General features: G+C 38.3%; 1 protein-coding gene across 1 annotated transcript in view; it reads right to left on the bottom strand.

Annotated features, from left to right (window-relative positions):
• The window catches only part of Sema3e (semaphorin 3E), a 251,694-nt gene extending 236,744 nt beyond the window's left edge, over positions 1 to 14,950 (bottom strand). The window contains exon 1 of the mRNA XM_042272920.2: positions 14,209 to 14,950. Within this exon, the coding sequence (XP_042128854.2) occupies positions 14,209 to 14,323 (115 nt within the window). The 5' untranslated portion in view covers positions 14,324 to 14,950. The remainder of the gene's footprint in view (positions 1 to 14,208) is intronic.
• Between the last annotated feature and the right edge of the window lie 10,165 nt (positions 14,951 to 25,115).

Genomic DNA, 25,115 nt, shown 5'->3' with positions numbered 1-25,115 from the left:
TCCAGAACAACATGCTGTGGTTATTACATGTTGACTAATACAGAAATGTAGGTGTCTAACAGGTAGTTATGTACTCGGAAATAAAATTGCACATATTGAAATCCTGGTATAGTAGTTATTTTACAGCATCTGACACTATAAAGAATTGGATGTGTTTTAAGAAATTATTCCCTTATTGGCCTAAAGGCATTGGTATAGATTTTTCTATTTTCTTTTCTTTCTTCCTTCCTTCCTTCCTTCCTTCCTTCCTTCCTTCCTTCCTTCCTTCCTTCCTTCCTTCCTTCTTTCCTTTCTCTCTCTCTCTCTCTCTCTCTCTCTCTCTCTCTCTCTCTCTCTCTCTCTCTTTTCTTCTCTCTCTCTCTCTTTCTTTCTTTTAAGACAGGGTTTATCTGCCTAGCCCTAGCTGTCCTGGAACTTTCTCTGTAAATTAGGACCCACAGAGATTAACCTGCCTTTATCTCCTGAGTTCTAGAATTAAAGGTGTGTGCTACCATACCGGGCTTATTTATTAAGAGTTAAATCATTCTTTCTACAATCCTAAAATATATCTGACTTCAATTTGAAACTATCCATTGTGCAGTGAGAAAAGAAAAGAAAAGAGAAAAAAACTGGCAAAAGGAAAATCTGTCAAAAGCAATGCCCAACTCATAACCTTTGCCTTTATCTGAGGGATATAATGATAGAGATAAAATTTATTTCTGTTAAGTGGAGTTATAATTAACTGAACAATGATATTTCCTTCTTCCTATAGTTCTTTGAATTTTGCTGTAGAAATTTATAAGAAAATTAAAGGATATTAATGTCATAGAAGCTTAAGCACTCATTTCTCAAGACTTTAACAAATAGTATTGACACTGATATTTTAGTGGCTGTTAAATCCATTCCACTACTTCATATCTTTTTTCTTTTCTTTTTTTTCTTTCTGGACATAATACAAGAGAAATAGTTTGGGTTCCCATAGTAGTGAAAACATGCAATGATACAGATGATTAACCATTCTGATAAGCAAAACTTTTAACATTTGACTGTGAAAATCAATTTTGTTTTCTTTTGAATTTACATTTTAAATATTAGTGATGCAGTTCTTCTAAGAATAAGCTATATAATTATTTCACATTCATCCAGACCCTAAGCTGACAGCAGGCTCAATGTTTGGTATTCAGTTTAAGCAATTCTGAATATGTGGCCTATACTTCTCATCCAGCCAAAACTGTGTATAACATATACAGTTACAGTACTGAGTTTGAAAAATCTTTTACCTTTCTATATTTTTACTGTTGTTGCTTATGGATTTTGTGGGTTTGCCTGAGATGAGGAAATACATATATATGTGGATAGAAAGATGATAGATAGATAGATAGATAGATAGATAGATAGATAGATAGATAGATAGATAGATAGATAGTATGTGTATATATACACAATATATGTATATATACACAATAGTTTCATAGGGTGTGTGTGTGTGTGTGTGTGTGTGTGTGTGTGTGTGTGTGTGTGTGTGTGTTTTCTCACTATATAGCCCTGGTTGGCCTGGAACTGGCTGTGTATGTAGACCAGGAAGGATCTCAAACTGACAGAGATCCACATGCTTCTGCCTCCTGAGTGCCAGCATTATAAAGTCACCACTCCTCACCTAAACATAATTTTGTCTTGCTTGAATTGTAGAAGTGGGTGTTAGAGATAGCTCAGCCAGTAAGGAGCTTGCTGTTTGAGGTCACAACCTGAGTGTAATCACCAGAATTTACCAGGTGTTGGTGTGGATTGGTAACACCTGTGCCGAGAAGCCAGGGACAGGAAGGGCCCTGCAATCCACCAGGAAGTCATTTTAGACAAATGCAAGCTCCAGGCAAATGACAGCCTCTGTCTCAGAAAAACGAGGAAGGTGGCTCCTGAGGACACAAAGTGAGGATGACCCCTGGCCTCCCTGGCCTCCCTGGCCTCCCTGTCGCACGTGTGTCCTCACACAAGCACAAGTACACACATTCACCCACAGCATCGGACAGTTCTCTCCAGGACATCCCGCCACACACAAGCAGTTTTAGAAATGAAATGATCCTGTCATCTAATTATTTGTTTTTAATCTTTATTCTGGTTTCTAAAACTCATCAATTCTATGTTTATTCTTTATATGACGGTAAAAATGAATACTTTTTCTGAATTGTTTATACCCATTACTTTCCATCTGTATTGAAGTATATTGTACTTATCAATCTGATAACAAAATGAAGAAGAAGAGATTACGGATAACAAAATGCATTCTCAGTTGACTTTGACAAATTAAGTACAATTTTATTTAATGGCATATTATTTTATACAATCTTAGAAAATTTTGTCCAAGTTCTAAAATTTAGATCAGAAATAAGTTACATTTCCCAGCTGTTAGCTGGTAAAAACAGTACACTGATCAATCATAACCATTACTTTTCCCTCTCATTATCTTATTTCTTAACAGCCAGATATTTAGAATGATAAATCAAAGATAGCATGACCAAATAACCTCTCACATGGACAAACTGACTTAAAAAACAAAAAACAAAAGAAGACTTCGCTCTGGTCCTGAAGGCCACGGCTTCCGCACCAGGGTGAACCAGATGTCCCTTCACAGCGGCTTCTCTGGAGCAGAGGTCACCGCGGCCGTTTATGGCTTCCGTGTGTCTGGTGCTTCAGGATTTATCAGTGTGGAAATCAACAGGATGTTGCATTGGAATTGGGAGCCCAAGACTGGATGATGCAACTGCTGTACTCAGGTGTGCAGCCCGCATGTGTTCAGACCCCTTCTGTGGAAACCTCGAGCTCCAGTGCATCCTGGATTGTCATCAAGTGCTTTGGGTTCCTGTCCAGCACTTTGGAAATGGAGAAGCTGAAGCCATCGAGGCCTTCTGAAGAAGTAGTAAAAGATAAATGCTCTTTCCTTCCTGTTTTTGGTGTTGTCCTTACCCAATCACTTCATTTTCCTCGATGTCTGTTAGGAACATATTTATAAGTGGTCTCCAGCCAAAATTTAAGTAGGTAATACTAATGTCATTATGTAGAGAAAATATATTATAGACATTAAAATAAGTAACAAATTATATTATGTAACTAGCATTCATTAGGGTCAAAATAATAAATACTATAACTGCTACAAAAAATTTCAGAATCTGTACAGGCAAGATTGCTCCAGGATAAAGTAGTGAATGTTAATGACCTGAGTTAGATTCCCAGAGCCACATTATAGAAAGAGAAAATTGGCCCCAAAAGTTGTCCTCCATTCTCCACACACAGGTCATAGCACATAAGCCCACACACAAATAAATAAATATAACAAAAGACTTTTTAAATTTCCAAATCTATTTGAATTTTCAGTAATTATGTATCACTCATACTAAATAAATGACAATTTCTCAAATTCACACAGGAATTGGGGGGTGTATAACTGAGCAAATGACATGTGTGATACTAGTGTTTATAGTAAGCTTGCAAAGTAGAAAATTGTTAAGTAGATTTAGTAGAGTGTATCTCTGCCAGGATCACTGAATAGAAGGGGAGGGTGGAGGGCGCACAGCAAGATGACCGAAGGTAGAGAAAGGATACAGATGACTGGCTCATGGCTTCTGCCTCACCACCCACTAGTCATCCAGACCAACCAAGTTCCAGTTCCCCTTTCCATCAAAACTTTATACTTCCTTAGACCTTATCTCGACATTTAGTACATAAAAATGATTACAAATACATTTTGGGAGTGCTCCCTCTCTCTCTCTTTCTCTCTCTCTCTGTGTGTGTGTGTGTGTGTGTGTGTGTGTGTGTGTGTGTGAAGAGAGAGAGAGAGAGAGAGAGAGAGAGAGAGAGAGAGAGAGAGAGAGAGAGAACTTTATCTTAGAATAACTTTAGGTTCAAGTTCATAGGAAGATTGTGAAGTTAATACAGAAGGTTCCCATATCCCTAGACCCAGTTTTCCATTTTTTTTAAATTTTTTTTTCTGCCCTCCCCTTTTTTTTAGTTTTCGAGACAGGGTTTCTCTCTGTAGTTTTGGTGACTGTCCTGGAGCTCGGTCTGTAGACCAGGCTGGCCTCAAACTCATAGAGGTCCGCCTGTCTCTGCCTTCTGAGTGCTGGGATTAAAGGCGCGTACCACTGGTGCCCAGCCAGTTTTCCATTTATCAGCAGTTTACCTAATGGTAACATTATCACAGCTAATGAACCAACATTAATGCATAATTATGAACAAAAATTTGTACTGATTTAGATTTTCTTAGTTTTTACCTGATGAACCTTAGCTACTCCCAAGATCCCATTCAGAATATCATTTATATTCATAAAACTGTTTTCTTACATTCTAAAATCCTAGCTTCATGCTCAGTCTCTAAACATTGATAAAGCTCAACAAATATTCAAAGAATAAGACATTGTTGAATGAACTCATCTTTTTTGAAAAGCTAAAAATTCCCAAGGTGGGAGATAAGATTCAGAGCATGGGAATTAAACAGTGATGACATCATTCTGTCCATTGATCCAGAGAAAATTCCCTATGTGAGATGTACATGTTCTGGAATTTCATAGAATGCTTCTCCACAATTGACCAAACTTCTAAACTTAATATAGAAATGTATGTCCAATTTACAGCATCATTAATGAATAAAACATATACAAATGCTAAACTGCAATCAATAAGTGCATACACACCATGTTCAATTAAAACTAATCAGGGAATGGTACCATAGTTCGGCTTCTATACCATGTTATCCAGACCAATCCTATAATTTGGACCTTAAGATACTGTATTTAGGGGGCTGGAGGGATGGCTCAGCGGTTAAGAGCGCTGCTTGCTCTTACAGAGGTCCTGAGTTCAATTCCCAGCAACCACATGGTGGCTCACAACCATCTGTAATGGGATCAGATTCCTTCTTCTGGTGTGCAAGAAGACAGAGCACTCACATACATAATACACATGAATAAATAAATAAGTCTTTAAAAAAAAGATACTGCATTTAGCAGTAGCTCTAGATCAAGTTGGTCCTTACTTGACCATAGTGTAGAAGCCAACTAAACATGTTTCTATTTGAAATTCAGTAGATAGTAAACACCCAGTCCATAACTGCAGGCTTTAGAAATGACTTGAGTAATTTTATTCCCTACACAATGGCACCACAAAACAATTCTCCCATGACTTCAAGGAACTTAAAGACAGTTCTATATACTAAGGAACAGTATAAATGTCACAGTATCAAGTTATATGTCTAGGTTGTGGTACATTTTTCTGTAGCAATCACTTGGGACAGAATAGCTTCATTAGCTTCTTTTTAACCCTGAGAAAGTGAGTCTCAGAGTTCAGTAGCTCACAAGAATCATGAAGTAGAAATAACATACATTGTGGACCCAAATCCAAAAATTTAAAAATTGTTCATCTGTACACTTTCCACTATAGCATACGGCTCCCCAAGTGCGGCATTTTTAAAGAATCTGGAGAAATCAGACGCACAGGGGGGTCTATCAGGAGAAGAAAGGAATCTATGCTTTTGTGGAATTGGAAGGGGCCTGAGACAGCACGAGGTCCACAGTAAACTTTTCACTCAGGAAACAAGCAATCAGGAGTAGTAAATAGCTGCAAGCAATGTTGTGAATGCATTTTGTTTGGCCTTTTGATCTACAGTATGTTTTGAGCTCAGAATTTAAAGCCCTCTAGTCCCCTCATTTCCAGGAGAGGATGGGTCAGGGGAGGAGGAGTGGGCTTCCCAGCTGACTGCTATTCTCTCCCTCTTTTATTCTCATTCTCTTTACTGCTGTTCTATCTGGCTGTGGAGCAATGGCCACTAGCAATCACCAGTGGAACTTATTCTTAGAGATTTTGTGCCCCCACAGTAACCTATAACTAAAAACCTCTTTTTATTCTGGCTTTCCCAAGCTAAAGCTCAAAACACTGAGAGCATACAAGTCAGGAGGTTTGCATTGATAATTGTCTTCCTTTTTCTTTTTCTCAAGTTTAGCTACAGATTATGTCAATTAACAGGTTCCGGCTCCCCCATGCTCCCACTGCCAAAGTCTCATGGTACCTTTGAGTTCCCAGCCTGGGAAAAAAAAAAAAAAAACAGGCTAGAGAAAGGAGATTAGATTTCTGATTGTTCATCTAAGATTTTATTATAGGATGAATTTCAATGAATTTTGAGTACCTAATAATTGTAATTTTTTTCTCATCTGAAGATCTTGCTTTCTGGTCATCAAATTAGATAACAAAATAAAATGAAGTTTGAAGGTAAACTGAGGATGAATGAATACATTTCATTCACTACACGTTGTTTGCTTTTCATCTTTCGGCCTGAAGTGAGGAAAAGATAAGGATTTGCTACATGGGAAAAAACTGGGAGAGAGATGGTACGAACTGCACATTGAGTAGCACAGGACCCAAGTGACAAAAAAAAAAGAGGAAGCCTGTGATTACCCAAGAAATGGCATGTGCATGCAAAGTAGTGTTTTAAAAAATGGAGGATTACCCATAGATGGGAAAGAGAGGGATGCCTCCAAAGGACTTCCTGAAGCCCTGCTGTTTCACTCACCAAGGAGAAAGGCGGTGAATACCCAGGCAAGGCTAAGCCCTTCTTCTAAAGTGGGCTTTACTGAAGGAGCCATAAACAATCGCTAAGGATGCCTCAGTCTCTTTGGAACCTTTCGCAAGCCAGCCCATCATACTCCCCTTTGGAAATCACAGTGTCCAAGATGTTTAGCTTTACTCCTATGGCAATGGGCACCTACTGAAGTCCAACTAAGTGTCGGGGTTCAGTCCTGTCCCAGCCATCTTACCTTGTTTGTCCCGAGAAAGGCAGAGCAGAAGGTTCTCTTTCACTTTCAAAGCAAACAACACCTGCTGAGCTGATAGCCGCCTACCGGACACTGTTTAGACTAGCATTGCTCAGTGTGGTCTGGCTTTTGTAATATCAGCCCTATTGTGCCTTACAATGTTGAGCCTACAATGACCTTTGTTAGGTAGGCATTTTTAGGATTTGATCAGTTGCCTTCAAGGTGCTAATGATAAAGTTGCAACTTCTTTTAAATTATTAACAAAGAAATTCTGCAGTGGTTTCTAAATACAAGAGACACCAGCACCCCACAGTATTTGTGGTCATCTACGGCAGTCAGAACTGGCTTTAATGAAAAATCTTCAGCTTTTAGTGAAAACCTGTGACAAGTAGCTTCCCTTAATTTAAATTGGAAGCTAAGAGTTTGCTCACGATTACTTTTACAATTAAAAAGGAAAAGCAGCATAGACGATACTCTCTGTCTTCTGGTTCACTGAGTCACTTTTGAAACGCTTCCTAAGGGTAGCATATTGGGCTCCATCAATTTCTATCTTCACTGGCCCTTCACAATCTGCAAATTAAATGCTGCACTGCTTTAAAACTGAGAAGACTCGTGCTCATAAAACATAAGTTATTTGCTCAAGCCATGCAACCAGAAGCTAGGTTTAAATTAGACATGCTTCATCAAAAACTAGGGGGATGGAGGCCATCAAAATCAGAATGGAAGAACATTTTTTAGTGTCTCGGCCTTCCTGCACTGCTAAGCCCCTGGGCAAAGAGCACTGATGGCTGAAAATTTAGTTACCAAGGATCGATGTGGAAATTCATTTTTCTGTTTAAAAAACTTCAAGCAGTGGGCCAGGAGTGGTGGCGCATGCCTTTAATCCCAGCACTCAGGAGGCAGAGGCAGGCACATCTGAGTTTGAGGCCACCCTGGGCTGCATAATGAGTTCCAGGACAGCTGGGAAACAACTAGATGTTCCAATACTACATAGTGAAACCCTGTCCAAAAAAAAAAAAAAAAAAAAAAAAAAAAAAAAAAACCTCTGGCAAATCAGTGAATTTCTCTTGTATTTTTTTATGGGACATTGAAAGGCAAGGTTACCAGGTCAGAGAATAATGATGTAGGTGGAAAGACCATGATCTACATGATAGAATTCCAATAGGCAGAGCTGGTTTTGAATAATCAACTGCCTTGACTACCACAGGCTCACAGGAAGACAAGTTATCAGTCCGGAAGAGAATTCTTAAAATCATTAGTCATGAAAAAAAAAAAAAAAAAAAAAAAACGTTCCCTCAACAGCAGAAGCTATAATCTTTGGTTTACATGTGGCATTGACATTTTTTCACTATAAATTTAGAATATCTCATCTAAAAATGTATTGTCATTATCATCTTTATGGTGTATACAGAGAACAATTTTTGCTCATGTCTAAGGAATATCTTAAAGACTTTGCTATTTCTCTTATGTTTCAAATCCTGCTCTATGGAAACCATTATTTAATATAACCAACCATTTTCTTATATAATTTATTGAGCATTCTGAAGCATCTGGTGTGAACTAGCAACACCATTATTGGAACTAAAAAGGTAATCTAAATCTTCACAATGTATCCTTAGAAAATATTCTGGGTGATTGCATTTCAGCATTGTTTTGTTCTGAAGTGTAAAATTGAAAGGATAGAGCCACTTGACCACTGCAGTGACAGTGTCTGAAGAGTTATGCATGCATGCAACGTGCATTTCTGGATTCCTGCTGACCAGATTCCTCTACTAAACTACAGGACAGTTTAAGACAAAGGAGCAAATTTTACACACTCTCCTATCAAGAAACCTGTGATGAACCCTCTAGATATCATTAAGGAAACAAACTGACTCAACAGCTTGTTAACAATTTCTCCTAGTAACAACTAATTTAATTACTTGGTGGTTTATTATGTGAACACAGAATTAAAGCATGGAATTGAGAAGAGATGCCATCTCAGGGAGAGAAGAGGAAACAGAAAGATCCTTCTATGAAATACCCTGAGGCTAAATGACAGATACAGCATGACTAGTGAGACAACAATATGGCAAAATCAAGGTTTAAAAGAATACTTCATTATGATATCCTATTTCTTATTGTATGTATTTATTAATCAAGACCAGGTATAGATCATGTTCTACATACAGAAAATTGCCTTCACAAGGATTTTAAGATGGTGTGAACACATAAATTATCGTCTAGTTCATTTATAACCTCCTTTTATGGCTTTTTCTAAGCCTGACCCCCATGACCCCTTATAGACCCCTTAAAGTCTATAAGAAGGAATAGCTGTTTTTCTACTGTGATCTTCAATATCTATGTAAGAACTGAATGATTCATAGAATGACTGAGACTTTTGTATATAAGATGTACTGATATGATATCCATGTAATATCCAATAAATATAAAAATAAAAGCTCAATAAGTAACACTCTTACATAGACTTACATAGACTTACTCTACAGAAAGCGTTTTTGTGTAAGCTCATCTCAACAAAACATCTAATTCTTCGCATTTTGTTCCATGTTTATTTCTTAACATAAACTGTTGGTTACTGAAGTCGTCCCTTCTTTCTCACCAACACTCCCTTTAGAGGCTGGCATGTAGGTTAATGTTTACTCCCAAGTTCTGTTTAACTACTGTGATTATGAATCATGCCTTATGACCAGTTTTTATTTATTAACACCCAGAGATGTGTGACTAATATCACCACTGATAATGCTTAGTTACTGGCTGAAACCAAAACTTTGAGCTGGGTCAGAAAATAACAGCTTCATTACTGCCTTGTTTTATTTCATTTAATTTTTTATTTACTCAGGATAGAAAATAAACATCACTCTCCAGGACAGTCATGCAAAGTTTTTCTTAACATTGTATTTTAGTGTCCTAGTTTTATAAATATAAAAAAAAAAGTTATGAGAGGTAAATCACTGTAGTAATCAGAGTAAATATTGGCCATGGAAAGTTGACAATGAAGTTGGAGTAATGGTCCTCTAAGTTGGCATAACTAAGGGACAAAGGTGTGGAAGGGGCATTTAGAAGGAATGGTTCATGAGGATCAGTCATAACATTTTTATATTACTTGAGACCAAATTCTTCCTTATACGGCAGCAAAGTTTTAACACTTGTCCATAGCTAAGTTCCTTCCATTCCCAAGGGTTATTTCCCTTAGAACATTCTGCCTTTCAAAATAACCAACACAGTAGTTTTTAAGAACTATTAATAATACACACAGTTTTAGATTAAAAGTGCATTCACAAGTATTGTAGTGATAGTGGGTCCTCTCTATCCCTCAGAGAAATATTCAAGAAAGGCACCGCAGCAACCAGTATCTTTCACACTATGCACAAATTGCCATTATAGCAAGAGTAGGACATAGAATGGATACTAACGATGTCAAATCCTGAGCTCTCTGAACTATGACAGATCTGTGTGTAAATAGTTAGGATGCCTAAATTCAGACATGCTGATTAGCACTTTCTAGGGCAAAATTTATGTGTAAGGGTATCTCCTCAAAGTCTTCATTTATAATGTCAACATATCCTGACTTAACTGCCTCTTCTCCAAACATCCTAGGAGAACACTGTTTTGCTGTGTCTTCAGTGACCCTCCTTCCTCCCAGGGACTTTGAACTCCTATCTTGCAGACTCCCTGATTGACTATCCTTGATTGGATGCTTAGTTGACGGGGCCTTTCTACAGTTATTATGATTGCTTCTTTGCTAATTTGTTTTTTGTTTTCTCCTTCTCTCAACTCCATTATCGAGAAGCTTATTTTTATCTACCCAGTAACCTCATTAATGCAGGATGGTGACAGATAAGGAAAGAACAGACACCAACGTGGAACAACTCAGTTCTTCTCATTTGTTATCACAAACATTGTTTTTAAGAAAACTCTTTGAACAGAAAGTTCGTTCTTTATTAATCTCATCAACATCATCCTCGTTAGCTCAAATAAACACCTAAATGCACATGATGCATGAAGACTCTTCAGCTTTCAAATTTTTGCCTTATATAGTCAACCTCAACTCACCTCAATTTCCTGACTGAAAATTCCTTCAGGATGAGATAGCATCTTGCCACCTTTTTTTTTCAAGACAGGATTTCCGTGTAGCACTGGCTGTCCTGGAATTCACTGTAGACCAGGCTGGCTTCGAACTCAGAGATGAGACTGCTTCTGCCTCCCAACTGGTGGCTTGTGCCACCAGCTCCCAGCTGTGTTTTCATTTGTTAATTAAACTTATTTGTTTATCAAGAGATACGTGTATTTTCTGAATAGGAGTTGCCTTGTCTTTTCAGGTACTCTACTTGCCCCCAATTGACACATTTTCTGAACAATAAGATGTGATGGGATAGTAAGAAGATGAAAGGAATGCGTACCTTCCCATCACAGGTGAAGAATGCTTGGAAATAAGCTAGAAGGTGCTCTCTATTCCACACCTCCTTTCTCCTTAGTAGCTGTACTTTTTCCTTAGTAGTAGAAAGGTCCGTTTAAGAACAGGCCATTGCCAGAAGTAGAGAATAACAGAAGGGACTGGTGGGTCTCTGGATATTTTTTCTGGACACACTTTTATATAAATTAAGTCAAGCTTTGTATATGTCCTTCTCAGAAAAGGGGCTTTTTTCCCCTTTGATCTTGGAAGTGGAGGGTATAAGAAAAATGACTGCCCTTCTCCCACATGACACAGACCACTGCCAGGAGAAGAATGATGGATGAACACCACAGGCCACCTCTAGGGAGCTGACAGTGTTACCCTGTGGGGTCAGGCAGGAACACAGAGGTGCTGTGTACATACACTCATGTATCTTACTTGGAAAGACTGACCATCCATTGGGAATAGTAATTGCTTAAATCCTCTTGCTACCAACATTACTGTCACCATTCAATACTTCAGAAGATTAACCTGCAATGCACTCTTCCTAATATTTGAAGACTCTTCAAACATCTACTGAATTCCAGAGTGTGGAGGAGGAAATGGCTCATGTTGTGTTGGCTGAACTGGAAGTCTCTGCTCTGACAGTCCCCGCTTTCCCTGTCACTGAGGCACCTGTGGTACAACAAGCATTTGCTGCTCCAGGTTGCCTCTCTAGTGTGATTTCAGAGCTGGATTTCCTAACTAAATTGCACAAGTAAGAACATTTTATTTGCAGACATCTCTACATTGTCTTTGTATAAAGTCATCATCATAAAAGTGTCTGTTTAGCTAGTCTCGATAAAAGGTGAAGAAATGCCAAAGAGAAATCGTGTGACAGTTTTCAGTCCAGTACACACAAATACTTGCAGATCCTCCCGACAACATAGGGCATAGCTCATAAAATCAGTGACAGTCATTTCTCTGATTAAGAGAGACATCTTGAAGACGAGCTTGATAAAAATATAAAAATGAGATCAACTCTGCCATGTAATTTTGGTACACTGACCAAATTATAAGCTCTCCTGTTCAAAATCAAAGGAGACAGTTTGGAAAACGTACTGATATTGAGCTATCAAAAGCGAAGTATTGCTGAGGTATTAAGGTTAAATAGAAGGCATAACAGAATAGCAGTGTGTTAAAGCTGACAGCTTATCCACTTTTCTTTTTTCTCTATATTTTTATTCAGTTATCCACCACAGAAAAGAAAAAAAGGAAAACTATGGCAGAGTTGAAATTAGAAGGAAAAAAACTAGCTTTAAATCCTCTTCTGTGACTCATGGGTCCTTTTACCTGCATTCCAAGCTTCTTCATCACCTAATATCACCCTTCCTTGGTCTGCTTTCTAAATGTTACCCTACACCTACAGTTAGTTACACATCACACAGTACACATGACAGGAAGCTAGGATCCACATATCAGGGAGAATATACAGTGTTTTTCTGCCTATTTGGGTCACCTCACTTAACAGTATGCTTTCCAAGTCCATTCATTTTCCTGAAAATTTTCTGATTTTATTTTTTTCATAAAACCAGGATGAAAAACAGTAGGATTCATATGTTATACCAACAATGCACACTCAGAAATAGAAATTAAGAAAAATAATTCATTAACAATAGCTCCAAGATAAACACCACTTGTAAGAAACAGAATCAACTTATTTATCTCTGGCATTCTTATTTTTCCATATTCTATTCCATCCATTTTGCACCTTGATATATTTGGTTATAACTTCTTATAGAGACTTTGATACCTATCATGTTGTATCGTCCTAGATCAAAAAGCATGTGCTAATGCAGGACACTACATTTTAAATATTTTTTGATACTGGCTGCATAATTTAACAAGACAATTATTTAAATCAAGAAGATATCCATAATTTTAAGTATTAAGATGAGGAATTTTTACAATCACTATTACATTTCCTGCTGTCCAATAAGAAGACAAAAAGCAATTATGTCATATAAAACTCAGACTTTTGTGCTTCCAGCTTCTACCTTGTACCCAAAAGTACAGGTTCTGTTCTTTCTGTAGTGAAAGACAAATTAAGCTTACTCAGTTGAAAAAAAAATGACTCTTATGTAATCCTTATTATTGCATCTGTTCTCTGTCTTAACTGGTGGTGGTAATGAATACTTCATTCCCAATAATTTATTCCGAATTCCTTTTAAGTCAACAAAATCACTTCCTCTCAAAACAGGTTTTGTTCCTTGTTTGTTTGATTGATTTTTGACTGGTCCTGATGCAAAACCTATCATCTTTTGATCATTTATTTATGAATATGATATAGCTCTGTAAGACCTAAGTGCAGAATAAAATAAACACTCTGCTAGACTTTCAGTAAAAATAGGACTAATTCACATTTAAAAGAAACAGCTAGTGCATAATAATATATAATCAATCACTATAAGTCAATTTACCATGATTGCCAATAAACTGCTTTATTTTGCCGCACATTAAAATATTCTAATAACCAACTCAGTGTGAAGGCTAATTTGTATTAGTTGTTAGTGATTTTAATTACACAGGATGGTATCATTTTTTTCCTGGGGAATTTTCTCCTCCTCTCCATCTCATAATAAAGAAAACAAACAAAATGCTCAACAACAACAAAAGTGAACCTCTATTTTTAAAGCCTGTCCCACATGCCTCCCATAATGCAAGTGGTGGTATTTCAATACCTGCTGCTCACTTGGTGGATTTAGCCTTTCCGGCTTAGCAACTGCGCCCCACCTTTTCAGTTCAGCACAGCGGCGAGTGAACTTCTCAAGAATAATATCTGATATTTCTAGGGCAAAAATAACACCTCCAAATTGGCATAATATTTAACACTTTTTCCAGATGAGGTAGGATATGTTAACTCGAGGTGCTTATGATCCTGGGTGAGTTTTGCAATATGTTTCAGGTGCACTTTGGAGGTCTTGGAAGATCATAGACCTGTGTTAAGTGACTTCCCATTTGGGCATTTTCCTAACAAAAGGATATGAAAAGGTAACCTACCTTTGTGTGACAGGCGTAGCCTGGGGTAGGCGGGGTCCGCGGTGTGACCTGGGGTCCAAAGCTCCAGCAGGTGACCCCAGAGCAGCAAGGTGAGGATGCGTCCGGCGGGTACCATGGTGCGTGCTGGCTCTCCCGCAGCCCCAGCAGCCACACTTTAAGGCAGGATTGAGTTCTAGTTAGGACTTCCCTCCAGGGCCAACTGCAGGCGACAGGCTTTGTCACAAACAGAAGGGGCTGTCATCAGAAAACACCATACCCAAGTGCCATTTGCCGGGCAATATTTGGATCCGCAAAGCCTTTCTTTTCCTCGGGACCGGTGGTTCAGAAGCGCGGAGCAAGAGAGCATTCCAAGGAGCGCGTCTGGTGAGCCAGTCCCGGCTGGAGCTGTCGCCGTCACCCAGCCGCGGGCGTGAGGAGGAGGCTGTGGCTGCCTTCAGTCTCCCCGCCAGCTATTCATTGAGAAAACAGCCGGAGCAGACCAGGAGCCTCCCCCAGCTCTTCCCCCAGCCTCCCGCAAGCCTCCCAGAAGTCAGCCTCCTGCACCGACTTGCCGAGCAGCTAGTTCTTATTCGCCTCTCCCCTCGCTAATTAAAAGCAAGAAGTGCCACTTGCGCCAGGAGCGCGGGATCCACCCAGCGGGGATGCCGCCTGTCAGCGCGCTGTTTACAGGAAAGTTCAGGCAGGGTTGAGCCCGCGCGCGTTTCTAGGAAGTGTCTCCAGCCCACGTGCCCCGCTGCATCTCCGCGGCCGTGACGCGCCCGCCGGGCTGGGAGACAGGTCCTCACCCTGACGGGGCGTGGCCAGAAAACCTGCATAATACCCTGATTATTTAAGAATGTGAAAGGCTGGGACGTGGCCTGGGGAAGGACTTTTAAAGGCTCCCTTGCCAAGAGTGATCCTTGAACACATCCACTTTTTAAATCCTCTGCCACCATCCAGCCAAATGAATTTGTTCACTCTTTCCACAGACTCTTGTTCACAATTCAAGCTTTCAAGCTTTCTGTATTGCTTCCATCTTACAAATGTTACTTTTGACTCTTTTGAGGAAAGTGCGTTTTTCAAGAACCTGGGTGGGTCAGGGAGAGGGTGTCATCCCCCCCACCCCCATCACTTCATAAATGGGTTAGTGTGAAAGAAAGGATTTGCCTTAGATTCACTCTTATAAAGCGAAAAATAAACTTCACTTCAAATTTTAAAAAAATTAAACCTTGAGGTATTGGTTCTTTGCGTAAGGTGTCCATGGTAAAGTTGAGACTCTACCTGGTGGGTCTGCGTAACACAGGCGTTAGTTAGAGAAGGCAGGATGTGAACGCCTTAGAACTCAGTGCTGTGTACTCTCAGAGTTTATTTTCCTGACACCATGTTTGTGTAAATAAGATTAACACAACAGGTCAACTACTCCATGTACTTTCAATCAGTTTCAAAAACTAAACCAAACATTCTAGAGCTGCTGGCATGGAAATGAATTGTATTATTTCAAGATAGCAATAAGCTGCAATAGATGTTTGGTCTGACAGCCCAGAGTTAAATGGTAAACAAATGATAGCAGCTATGGGGACTTGTTCTTCTTCTTTATCCTACATAGCCATGGCTGTGGACAGGCTTTCAGAATGATGTGCTTAAGAATCATGTGATTATAACAAAAAGGTAACTTAGGTCATTCCAATACCCTACATGACATATAAGCAAAGAGTACAATGGAGCATTCTTTACCCGTTTAAAGGATGATCTTATACAAGCAGAGTGTGTTTAGCCAATGTAAATGTCACTGGAGATTATAAATAATTATATTTCCCAGGTTTACAAAAGATAACAAACCCTAAACAGTATTTAACAATGAAACAACATGAAGTATGCAGAGACTTTTAACACAGGGTGGTCTCTGTAGGCAATTGCATATTTTAAAAGCCAGGCTGATGAGCTACAGATCTAATTGTGATACATTGTAACTTCACAATCCTGTTTCACTTTATTACAGAACTGAAGTAACCAGAGCATAGATAACTTTATCAGCATCATCTAAGGGCAGAATTCTAGAGAAAGAAAGTAAATGGAGGGTCTGTGCCTTTGACTAAAATGAATACCTTATTCCACTGACATCTGCTTAAGAATGCAGTCTGTCCTCCGATTGCACGGATAAAAGCAATACTAACCATCACAGCCATTTCCTTAGGACACAAAGTCAACGGGGGAGGAAACACTACTGATGTTAAAATTTTTCTTCAGATTTACATAGCACCCTCAAAGTGACTACAGGGCAATCTCAAAGCCTATACCACATTAACCAATTCCATGAGCACCACAGATTGTGCTCTGGTTCATCATGTTTCCATTGTGTGTTCCTTCTAATCCTCTATATGGCCTTCTATCTTTCTCTCTATGTGATGGGAAACATACAGATAATGCAAAATAAACAAACAAACTAAATAAATAAATAATGACTGCTAAACTAAACATCCAGAACTTCTGAGGTTCTCAGATTCCTCCATGTGTTTTTAGATACTCCTTTGGAATAGTCTTTGAGACAAAATTGGCCATTCATATTGTGAAAGAAACTAAGAATAATCCTCAGAAGTGGGTTTGCAATTCAAATTATCATTTCAGTATGACATTTCGGGCAGTGGATTTATTTTTTTTAGTAATTACACATAAAGAATAATCTAGACATACCAGGATATAAAAGTTACGATATTTGGGACGATTACCATTTACTTTGGAAACTATTGGATTGGGGGGGAAAAGGGGGAAGAAATAAAATAAAATCAACACTGAGTGAAGCATCTTTGTTGATCTCTGATCTCCTGGATAAACATCACTATCTGGTGATTCCATGTTCGATTGGAGGTGCTGCAGGCTGTCAGTCTAAACAATAGAAATATGTCATGGAACAAAACAGGTAACCAATGCCAGTAATAAGGCTATTCTTGTCAAGTCAAATGTCTCACTCTAAATCTCCCACTGATGTTAATCTTACTATATGAACAATTTCAATCTGGAAATAAGGTAGAGGGGAAATTAAAAAGACCACAAGTTCCAGGTACTTCCAATTGGCGTAGACATATTAATCACTGGGTCCCCCGACTTTATTAGTAGAAGAGAAACTGACTTCTAACACAATCCTTCCCGGTAGGTACTTCCGCCCAGCTTGTGAATCATGTGGAATATTTGTTAAGAGGACGGGTTCCTATGTTACAGCCCAGGCTTTCAATTTGGTTGAAGTTTTACATATTAAATTTAGTTTACAGAAATTCCTTTCACCAGTATTATCTAAACATTAGACATGAGTATGCTTCATTCACCATTTTATAATTATAACATAGGTAATTAAAACCCAACAAATTAACATAAAATAAAACAATTACCTCATAGTAAGTTATTTCAAGTATATGCCAGACCAAATACAAATCATGAAGAGGTATTTCTGTACAGTTTAATATTATCTTGCATACTTTGAGAGATTATGCTTCATTGATGCTATCAGGAATATCCCATCTTTCTTTCTGGGCATATGGAACACAATTTTCCTAGTCTCTTGGCAATTTGTGGAGCCATTTGCCTAATTCTGACCAAAGAAAGATGAGCAGAAGGGATAGGTATTGTATTGCGCCTGAGACAGAGGAACAGGTACTCCTCAGTCATTCCGCTTCCTCATGTCTTCTGCAGCAAGGGCAGAGGACTAAACAGTGAATGCTGGGTAGGAGACTAAGCATCTTGGATTATTGAATCATCATATTGGAGGCAGTTTCCTGAGAAAGTTACTCAGGGACAGAACAGATGTTATATGAGCAGGAATCGAAAACTTATGCTAAGTTATTTGGGTGTGTTTGGCTTTTGTTTTGGTTTTTTTTTTGTTTTTGTTTTTGTTTTGTTTTTTTGTGTGTGTGTGTGTGTGTGTGTGTGTGTGTGTGTGTGTGCGCGCGCGCGCGCGCACCATACCATGTAACACAAACTATATGCTTTACCTACTCTGCTTTGGGAATCTGGCTCTCAGACAATGTTTCAGAAAGTTGTCACCTCTCCTTCCTGTGTGTCACTGGCGTCAAGAAGTCACTAGTAAAGCCAGAGAGTGATACAGACACTTGGAGGCTAAATAGGAGGTAAACTGATTGCTGGAGTCACCGTGAGAATGGTGGGAAATGTCTTTAGCTTTTCCAGTTGAGTACCGGATACAGAAATCATGTCATTAGCACTACTTCTCCATGAACAATGTGGAACCACACCTCAAGGACATCATGATGAAAGCTATTCATAGGCCACAGTATCGCAATAGCAATAGTGCTGAGCCTTTTTAGAACTAAAGATAAATTTCTTTATGGTAGCCATGGAATTCTGGCTTCACTAATCCCTCTTCTACTTGAGCTGGCCATGCTATGCGGAGGATCTCCAGGCCGAGCGTCTCAAGTGTCCCATCAATGCTGCAGCTGCTGCTCCTGTGGCTCAGGCTGAATGTTACACACAAAACCTGTTGGGTCTTCTACTGGCCTTTCTTTTCTTTTTCTTTTCTTTTTTTCTCTTTTCTTTTTTTCTTTTCTTTTCTTTTTTTTTTTTTTTTTTTGGTTTTTCGAGACAAGGTTTCTCTGTGTAGCTTTACGCCTTTCCTGGAACTCACTCAGGCTGGCCTCCAACTCACAGAGACCCTCTGCCTCCCGAGTGCTGGGATTAAAGGCATGAGCCACCACTGGCAACTGGTACCATTCTAATGTCACCATTTAGATGAAAAGTCAGTTAGTCAACCTTCATTGAGGAGGAGCCATTCCAGGAGGAGGAGGCAAAGGAGGAGGGAGAGGAGGAAAGGGGAAAGGGATAAGAAATTTCCTTTATAAAATTTCCAAATTCTAGCCAGGCGGTGGTGGCGCATGCCTTTAATCCCAGCACTCAAGAGGCAGAGTCAGGTGGATCTCACTGAGTTCGAGGACAGCCTGGTCTACAAAGCGGTTTCCAGGACAGCCAGAAATGTTACACGAAGAAACCCTGTCTCAAAAAAAAATTTCACATTCTTTGTTTATGACATAATCTTTATTCTCGTCTTCTTTGAGGTTTTTCATAATTTAAAATGTCTTTAAATGGGTTTTTAATCAAAGAACAATGTTTATGCAGGCCACATTTTTTTTTTCAAAATGAAATTACTATGGATGCTAGTCATTCTGAAACCCTTTAATGTTTAGGTACCAGTTCTATTTCCTTTTCTGTATGGGTTACAGAGAATTATCTTTAAATGACAGAGCTCTGCATTTAAAAGCTACTTTTAATAGTAACTTTTATAGACTATTGCACTGTTTTCCATGCATGCTCTGGTACCTGGTTGTGAGCTCTGCTGCTACCTCTGCTGAGTTAAACCCAATGCTGGGTTAATATTCTCAGCACACAGTGTGGTGCTTCGTAGTGATTTCACTTTCACAGAATAAAAATACTGATTACTGTTAATGTGCTGTTTCCTGTGTCCTGGACACTCTTGGATATTTGTGTGGAATCCAGTTAGCATCTGAGCTCAGCCTTTGCTAGGCATTGCCTTTTCATTGGCATTTGTACACAAGGGGGCTCTAGGACACAGGTGCCCAGGACTTGTCTATGATGACGCTTCATTAAAAGGAACCACTCCCGTATTAAACTCCATTCCAGAGTCTGAGTTCCAACTAGGACACTCAGTTTTCAGAGAATACTACTGAGGCAAAATTACATCACGGTTCTGTCAAGCGCCCCATGTAATGTATCATTAAGAAGTATTAGTAACACTGCATTAAGTTTTAAATAAAAAGTTCTTCAGGGACTTGCTACTCTAGTCAACAGTCATTACCTGGGATTGACATCACTAGCTACACTCCTCCATCCCAGGGTGAGTCAGAAGGCAGAAAATTGACCATTTTAGGCTGACATGTTTTGACTAGTTATCTTGACTTAGGAATCACTGGAGCTAAGTATGTGAAAACTATTAAAGAAAACATTCTAAAGTAACTAAGATGGTTAACATTTTATGGAGAATCATGAAGTATAATGGTTATTCTGGTTTCTGGATACATTTTTGTTTATATTTATAATGATATCCATATACTAATAGACACACAGATATATGTATGCGTTGTGAGAACTATAAGGAGATAAAGATGTCTTCAAGAAAGGGTTTAAAGATATTAAGTCATTTATAAGAGTTACTGATATTTATTTTATAAAAAAGATGTCAAAAATTTCAAACAATGTTATTGCTAAAATAGCTAAACAAAAGACAGTATTTTATATTCTACCTGTGTAAAAGTAAATTCAGTGTGAATCCAATATTAAATGCTATAAAATGTAGCAAAAGCTTTGCCTAACCCTTTGTGTCTGAAATCTCATAGTTGACTTTAAGACCACTCACAATTTTTTTAATCATGGAAACAAATGGTCTAAGTCTTTCCACTGTCAGGCACCCTGTTGTATGTTCACTCTGTAAAAGGGGGGAAGAAAGGGAAGGAGGAAGATGTAAATGAGAGAAAAATGACAAATCAATGGTTATTTTTAAAATTTTCCATTTTTATTTCCAGGCTCAAAGTCTTTCATTTCTGTATCGGTACTTAACTATAACTGTTAAAGTTACCCAAACTCACTGGCATAGAATGATGTACTCATTCCACACATATTTATGAGAGTGATGTTTTGTGTTATTTTGTTTTGTTTTCTGAGACAGGGTTTCTCTGTGTAACAGGCCTGGCTGTTACAGAACTCTCTCTGTAGACCAGGCTGGCCTCAAACTCATAGATCTGAGTGCCTCTGCATCCCAAGTGCTAGAATTAAAGGCATGTGCCACCACAGCTCAGCATTTTGCAAGATACTATCTTTGCATGCATTTAAAAATATTTAGAAAATTCTTTTTTTCTTCCTATAAATAATTTGGATCTCATATGCAAGTTGTCCACCCTGTCTTAAGAGACGTTGGTCATTATGTAAGTATTAAGTGAAGAAAACCTAATCTGTCTCCTCATAAAAGAAGGATCTAATAGTGCAGTTACCTTTCAGTGGGTTGGCAAGAAACTAAGAAAAGCTGCCAAAAATATTTTATTGTTATAGCTTCTTCAGTTGTCATATAACTGAGAAATAGATACAAAATGGATACAGAATTCCATAAAGCTGCCATCAACTCTATAAATGTACCTGTTTCACATTAAATAAATGGAAACAAACACTAAACTTAAAGTTGCAAAGACTATGATGGAAAATCAAGATATTTTAAATAAACCATGTTTTGGCTTAGATAGTAAATTTTATAGTTCAAAACTATTACAATAACCAGTAACAGAATACACATACATACACACACATACATAGAGCCATGTGAAAATCTGAGGCTTCTTTCCCTGCAAAGACTGGTTTTCTTAACATATTCCAAATAACCGTGCAGTGAAGAGAGAAAGCAATGGATGAATAAATGAAAGTACAGTGAACCCATTAGTGAGAGCCAAAGATGGGACAGGAAATCTCAAATAGCTATTGTCACCTTTATTCGGCTTCACTTTATTTCTACAAATGACTTAGAAAAATCATTTCTATCTATAAGCCAGATTTCACATACGGCAAGATCTCAGCCATACCGCCGCCGCTGCCGCCGCTGCTGTAGTCAAATCTGTTGTATTGTCAAGGTTGTTTTAGATGGGTGCTGAGTGGGAATTTTGCACTGCCAGGCAGTTCTGACTTGTTATGTCTGAAGGCATAGCACTAGCGCCATGTGGAGGCAGAGCCTGGTACTGCGTGTTTTAGTTATCGAAATTTATAATTACAAACTTATTTACACTCCCAGTGTTTGTTTTTCTTGTTAAAATTTTTTAAAAGTTGCATTGTCCAGTGAGAATGTGAACTTTTATGTTTTGAACATACCCATGTTTCATGGCTTGTGGAATGGGTGATACCTGTTAAAAAGAAAAACATTTAAATATTTTCAATAGAATATTTAAAATTCAAGAACACTAAAACTTCAAGAAATACTTTTAACCAAACATCTTGGAATTTTAAAAGATGATCATAGATATGTCATAAACAGGTGTTATGTATAAAAGTATACTTCGTGAAGATGTGGTGAGTTAACACTTTAACACCGACAAGCCCAGCTGAGATGTGAACAGTTTGAAAAACTCTATTTAAATAGGCTTGGTTCATGACTCCAATGTCCATATCTACATCATCTCTAATATTACTCTTATTATGGGACAATTATGCAATTGCTGTGTGTATTCTGTATGGATTTACAGTAGGAAATAAATAATGCAAAACTAAAATTAGAAAATATCAAGTACCCTAAGTCTCAGCATCATTCCACTCACCTGCCAAATAATAAAAACAAAAACCAAATAATATTTTTCCTCCAGTGTTCTTAACACAGAGACTATCTCAACTTATAGTTTGACTTTGTGCTACATGAGGTTAAGAATTAGCATGTTCCCAATGATTTGTGCACATGCATAGAGCTGTGGCGAGAATTAATGACAAGGATGTTAACATATTGTTTAATCATCTGAAAGTGGATCATTTATCATGGTTAAGAAAAGCTATAAAGATAGAATTTCAATAAAAACTGTCATATGAAATTTTAATACTTAAATGAGAAAAAGTAACGAGTGCATTATGTTCCTGCAATACCTTAGATAAGCTCTGAAATACAAGAAACAATGTGTTTCAAAAATAAAGTTAAAAGTTAAATTAAATATTTACTGTGTGCTGTAAATTTTAAAGCAAAAGTGTTCACTTTACCAATTGTTTTCAACAAAGCCAAATTTATAGCATTAAAATGTGACATACCATTTACTTTTCTCATAATCTAACAAAATTCTCAGAAGCTTGTGTGGTATAGTTTTCTTTAAAGTGCTACAATATTGCCATTGACCTAAGACATAAATAATTCAAGTATAAATTTCCCTGTTCTGCATACATTTTCAGCTTAATATTTCTCCTAGAATGTCCTGTTTCTCCCACAATGCACTGCATAATTCTTTGCATTAATTCTTTTTATAGAATAAAATAATTCTTCTCTTTTGGAAATCCTCAGCTTCACAAATGTTACATTTTCTATCTTAAAAATAAATCATTCCTGGGACTGGAGAGATGGCTCAGTGATTAAGAGCACTGACTGCTCTTCCAGAGGACCCAGGTTCAGTTCCCAGCATCCACGTGGCAGCTCACAGCTGTCTATAATTCCAGTTTCAGGGAATCTGACACCTTCACACAGACATACATTCAGACAATACACTGATGCATATAAATTAATTAAATAAATAAATCTTTTTAAAAAATTATTCTTTACTTTGCTTACCTTCCAGCTAAAAATCTATTTTTTTCTTTTGAACTTATGAGTGAAAAACACTTCAAAATGTTTTCTATATGCTGCCTGCATTTTTTTGTCTCACACTTTGCCTTAAGTCTGTTCTGTGACAACTTTGTATTGAGTGCAGGCAGTAAAAAATAAATCACAAATAAACAAACAAATCCACCAGATACATAGACCAACAAAAAAGGTAATTTCATTACGACAAATTTGATTTCTTATAAATACATCCTGAGGTAAGTTCAGGAACTCAGTGGCAGAGTGTTGATTGCTAGTGATGTGAACTCAGTGTTCTCTACCCACATAAAAAATCCTACAAAATAAGAGTTCCGTTATGACGTTTCCTTATATGGACATGCTGTACTTGGGCCATATTCGCCTCCTGTACTTGGGGATGTGCCCACCTTCTCCCCCGACCTTTGCCTTTCTCCCTCGACATTTTTAATCATCCCCTTTTATGACCTTCAGTTTGTTTTCCCCTGATTTCCACCTGTCAGAGAAAAGATGCTGTCATTTGTGAGAATGACACATTTTCTTCACTTGATGGACTCCAGTCCTGTCTTTTTGCTACAAAAGGTTTAATTCTTCTTCGTGGCTGAATGAAGCTCTGTTGTGTGCACATGACACATTCTTTATCTGGTCATCCATTGATGGCACCTAGGCTGATTCTGTAACTTGGCTATTGTGACTAATGCATCAATGGCATGGATGTGTAGGTGTCTGATGAGAGCACTTTGATCGGGAAATTCATCACCCTCCATAGATCATCTCTATATATCACAGTCCAGACTCCAAGCATCGCATCTTCTTTTCAAGCAGTAATAATTAGAAGGTAGTGAAGAGGATATATTCTTAATTTTTGAAGATTTCTCCTAGATGCTTTCGTCTTCTTCACATCTAAATGTTTTAGTAACAGGAGTTTAGAACTCGGGGTTGAGAGCCTTGCCTGTTCTCCATCTATACAGGACCCTTTGGATAGACTTACAATCTGCCCCTTTGCCAAACTGATCTACCTTTCCAAGACTTCTATTTCTTATCTATTTCTGGTTACACTTGAATCAAAAAGGAGATCCCTAAGAGGTCTGGAGCGTGGAAGTGGGGAACCGATGGGTTAATTACACAGCAGCTGCTGTTTCTTCAATTGTTCCACCCTTTCAGCTTTTCCATTTCCTGGGCCAGGTATGTGTCTTCAGTTCTGTGATGAAGGGCCGCTGAAGCCTCTGCAAAACATTGACGGTACTGAGGTCAGAGGCAACAGAACCAGGCTGGTTTGCATCTGTCTTCCTCGCATTCTTGTTCATGCTTGTGGGTCCCAGCTTGCTTTCTCCCTCCGCACTTTCCATTCTTTTCTTGCTGGCCTGTGTCTTCCAAAATCCAAGCACCAGGCATGAAGAAAACCACCGAACAAAGATTTATGAACCAGTTTTCACAAATGCTTCAGGTTAAATCCCTGTAACAAATCCATGTTTATCCCTAGATATACTGATTCTTTGACTCAACGGAATGGTAATCTCAAGAAAGATTAAGACTTTTTATCATATCTAAGAGAGGAGATAGCAATCTCTATCAGTAAACTCACTCAGCTCTTTAACTAAAGTCTGAATCTTTATATCCAACATCT

The sequence above is a fragment of the Peromyscus maniculatus genome, chromosome 3 (assembly GCF_049852395.1).
Source record: "Peromyscus maniculatus bairdii isolate BWxNUB_F1_BW_parent chromosome 3, HU_Pman_BW_mat_3.1, whole genome shotgun sequence".
Lineage (NCBI taxonomy): Eukaryota > Metazoa > Chordata > Mammalia > Rodentia > Cricetidae > Peromyscus > Peromyscus maniculatus.
This window is presented reverse-complemented; position numbering and strand designations above follow the sequence as displayed.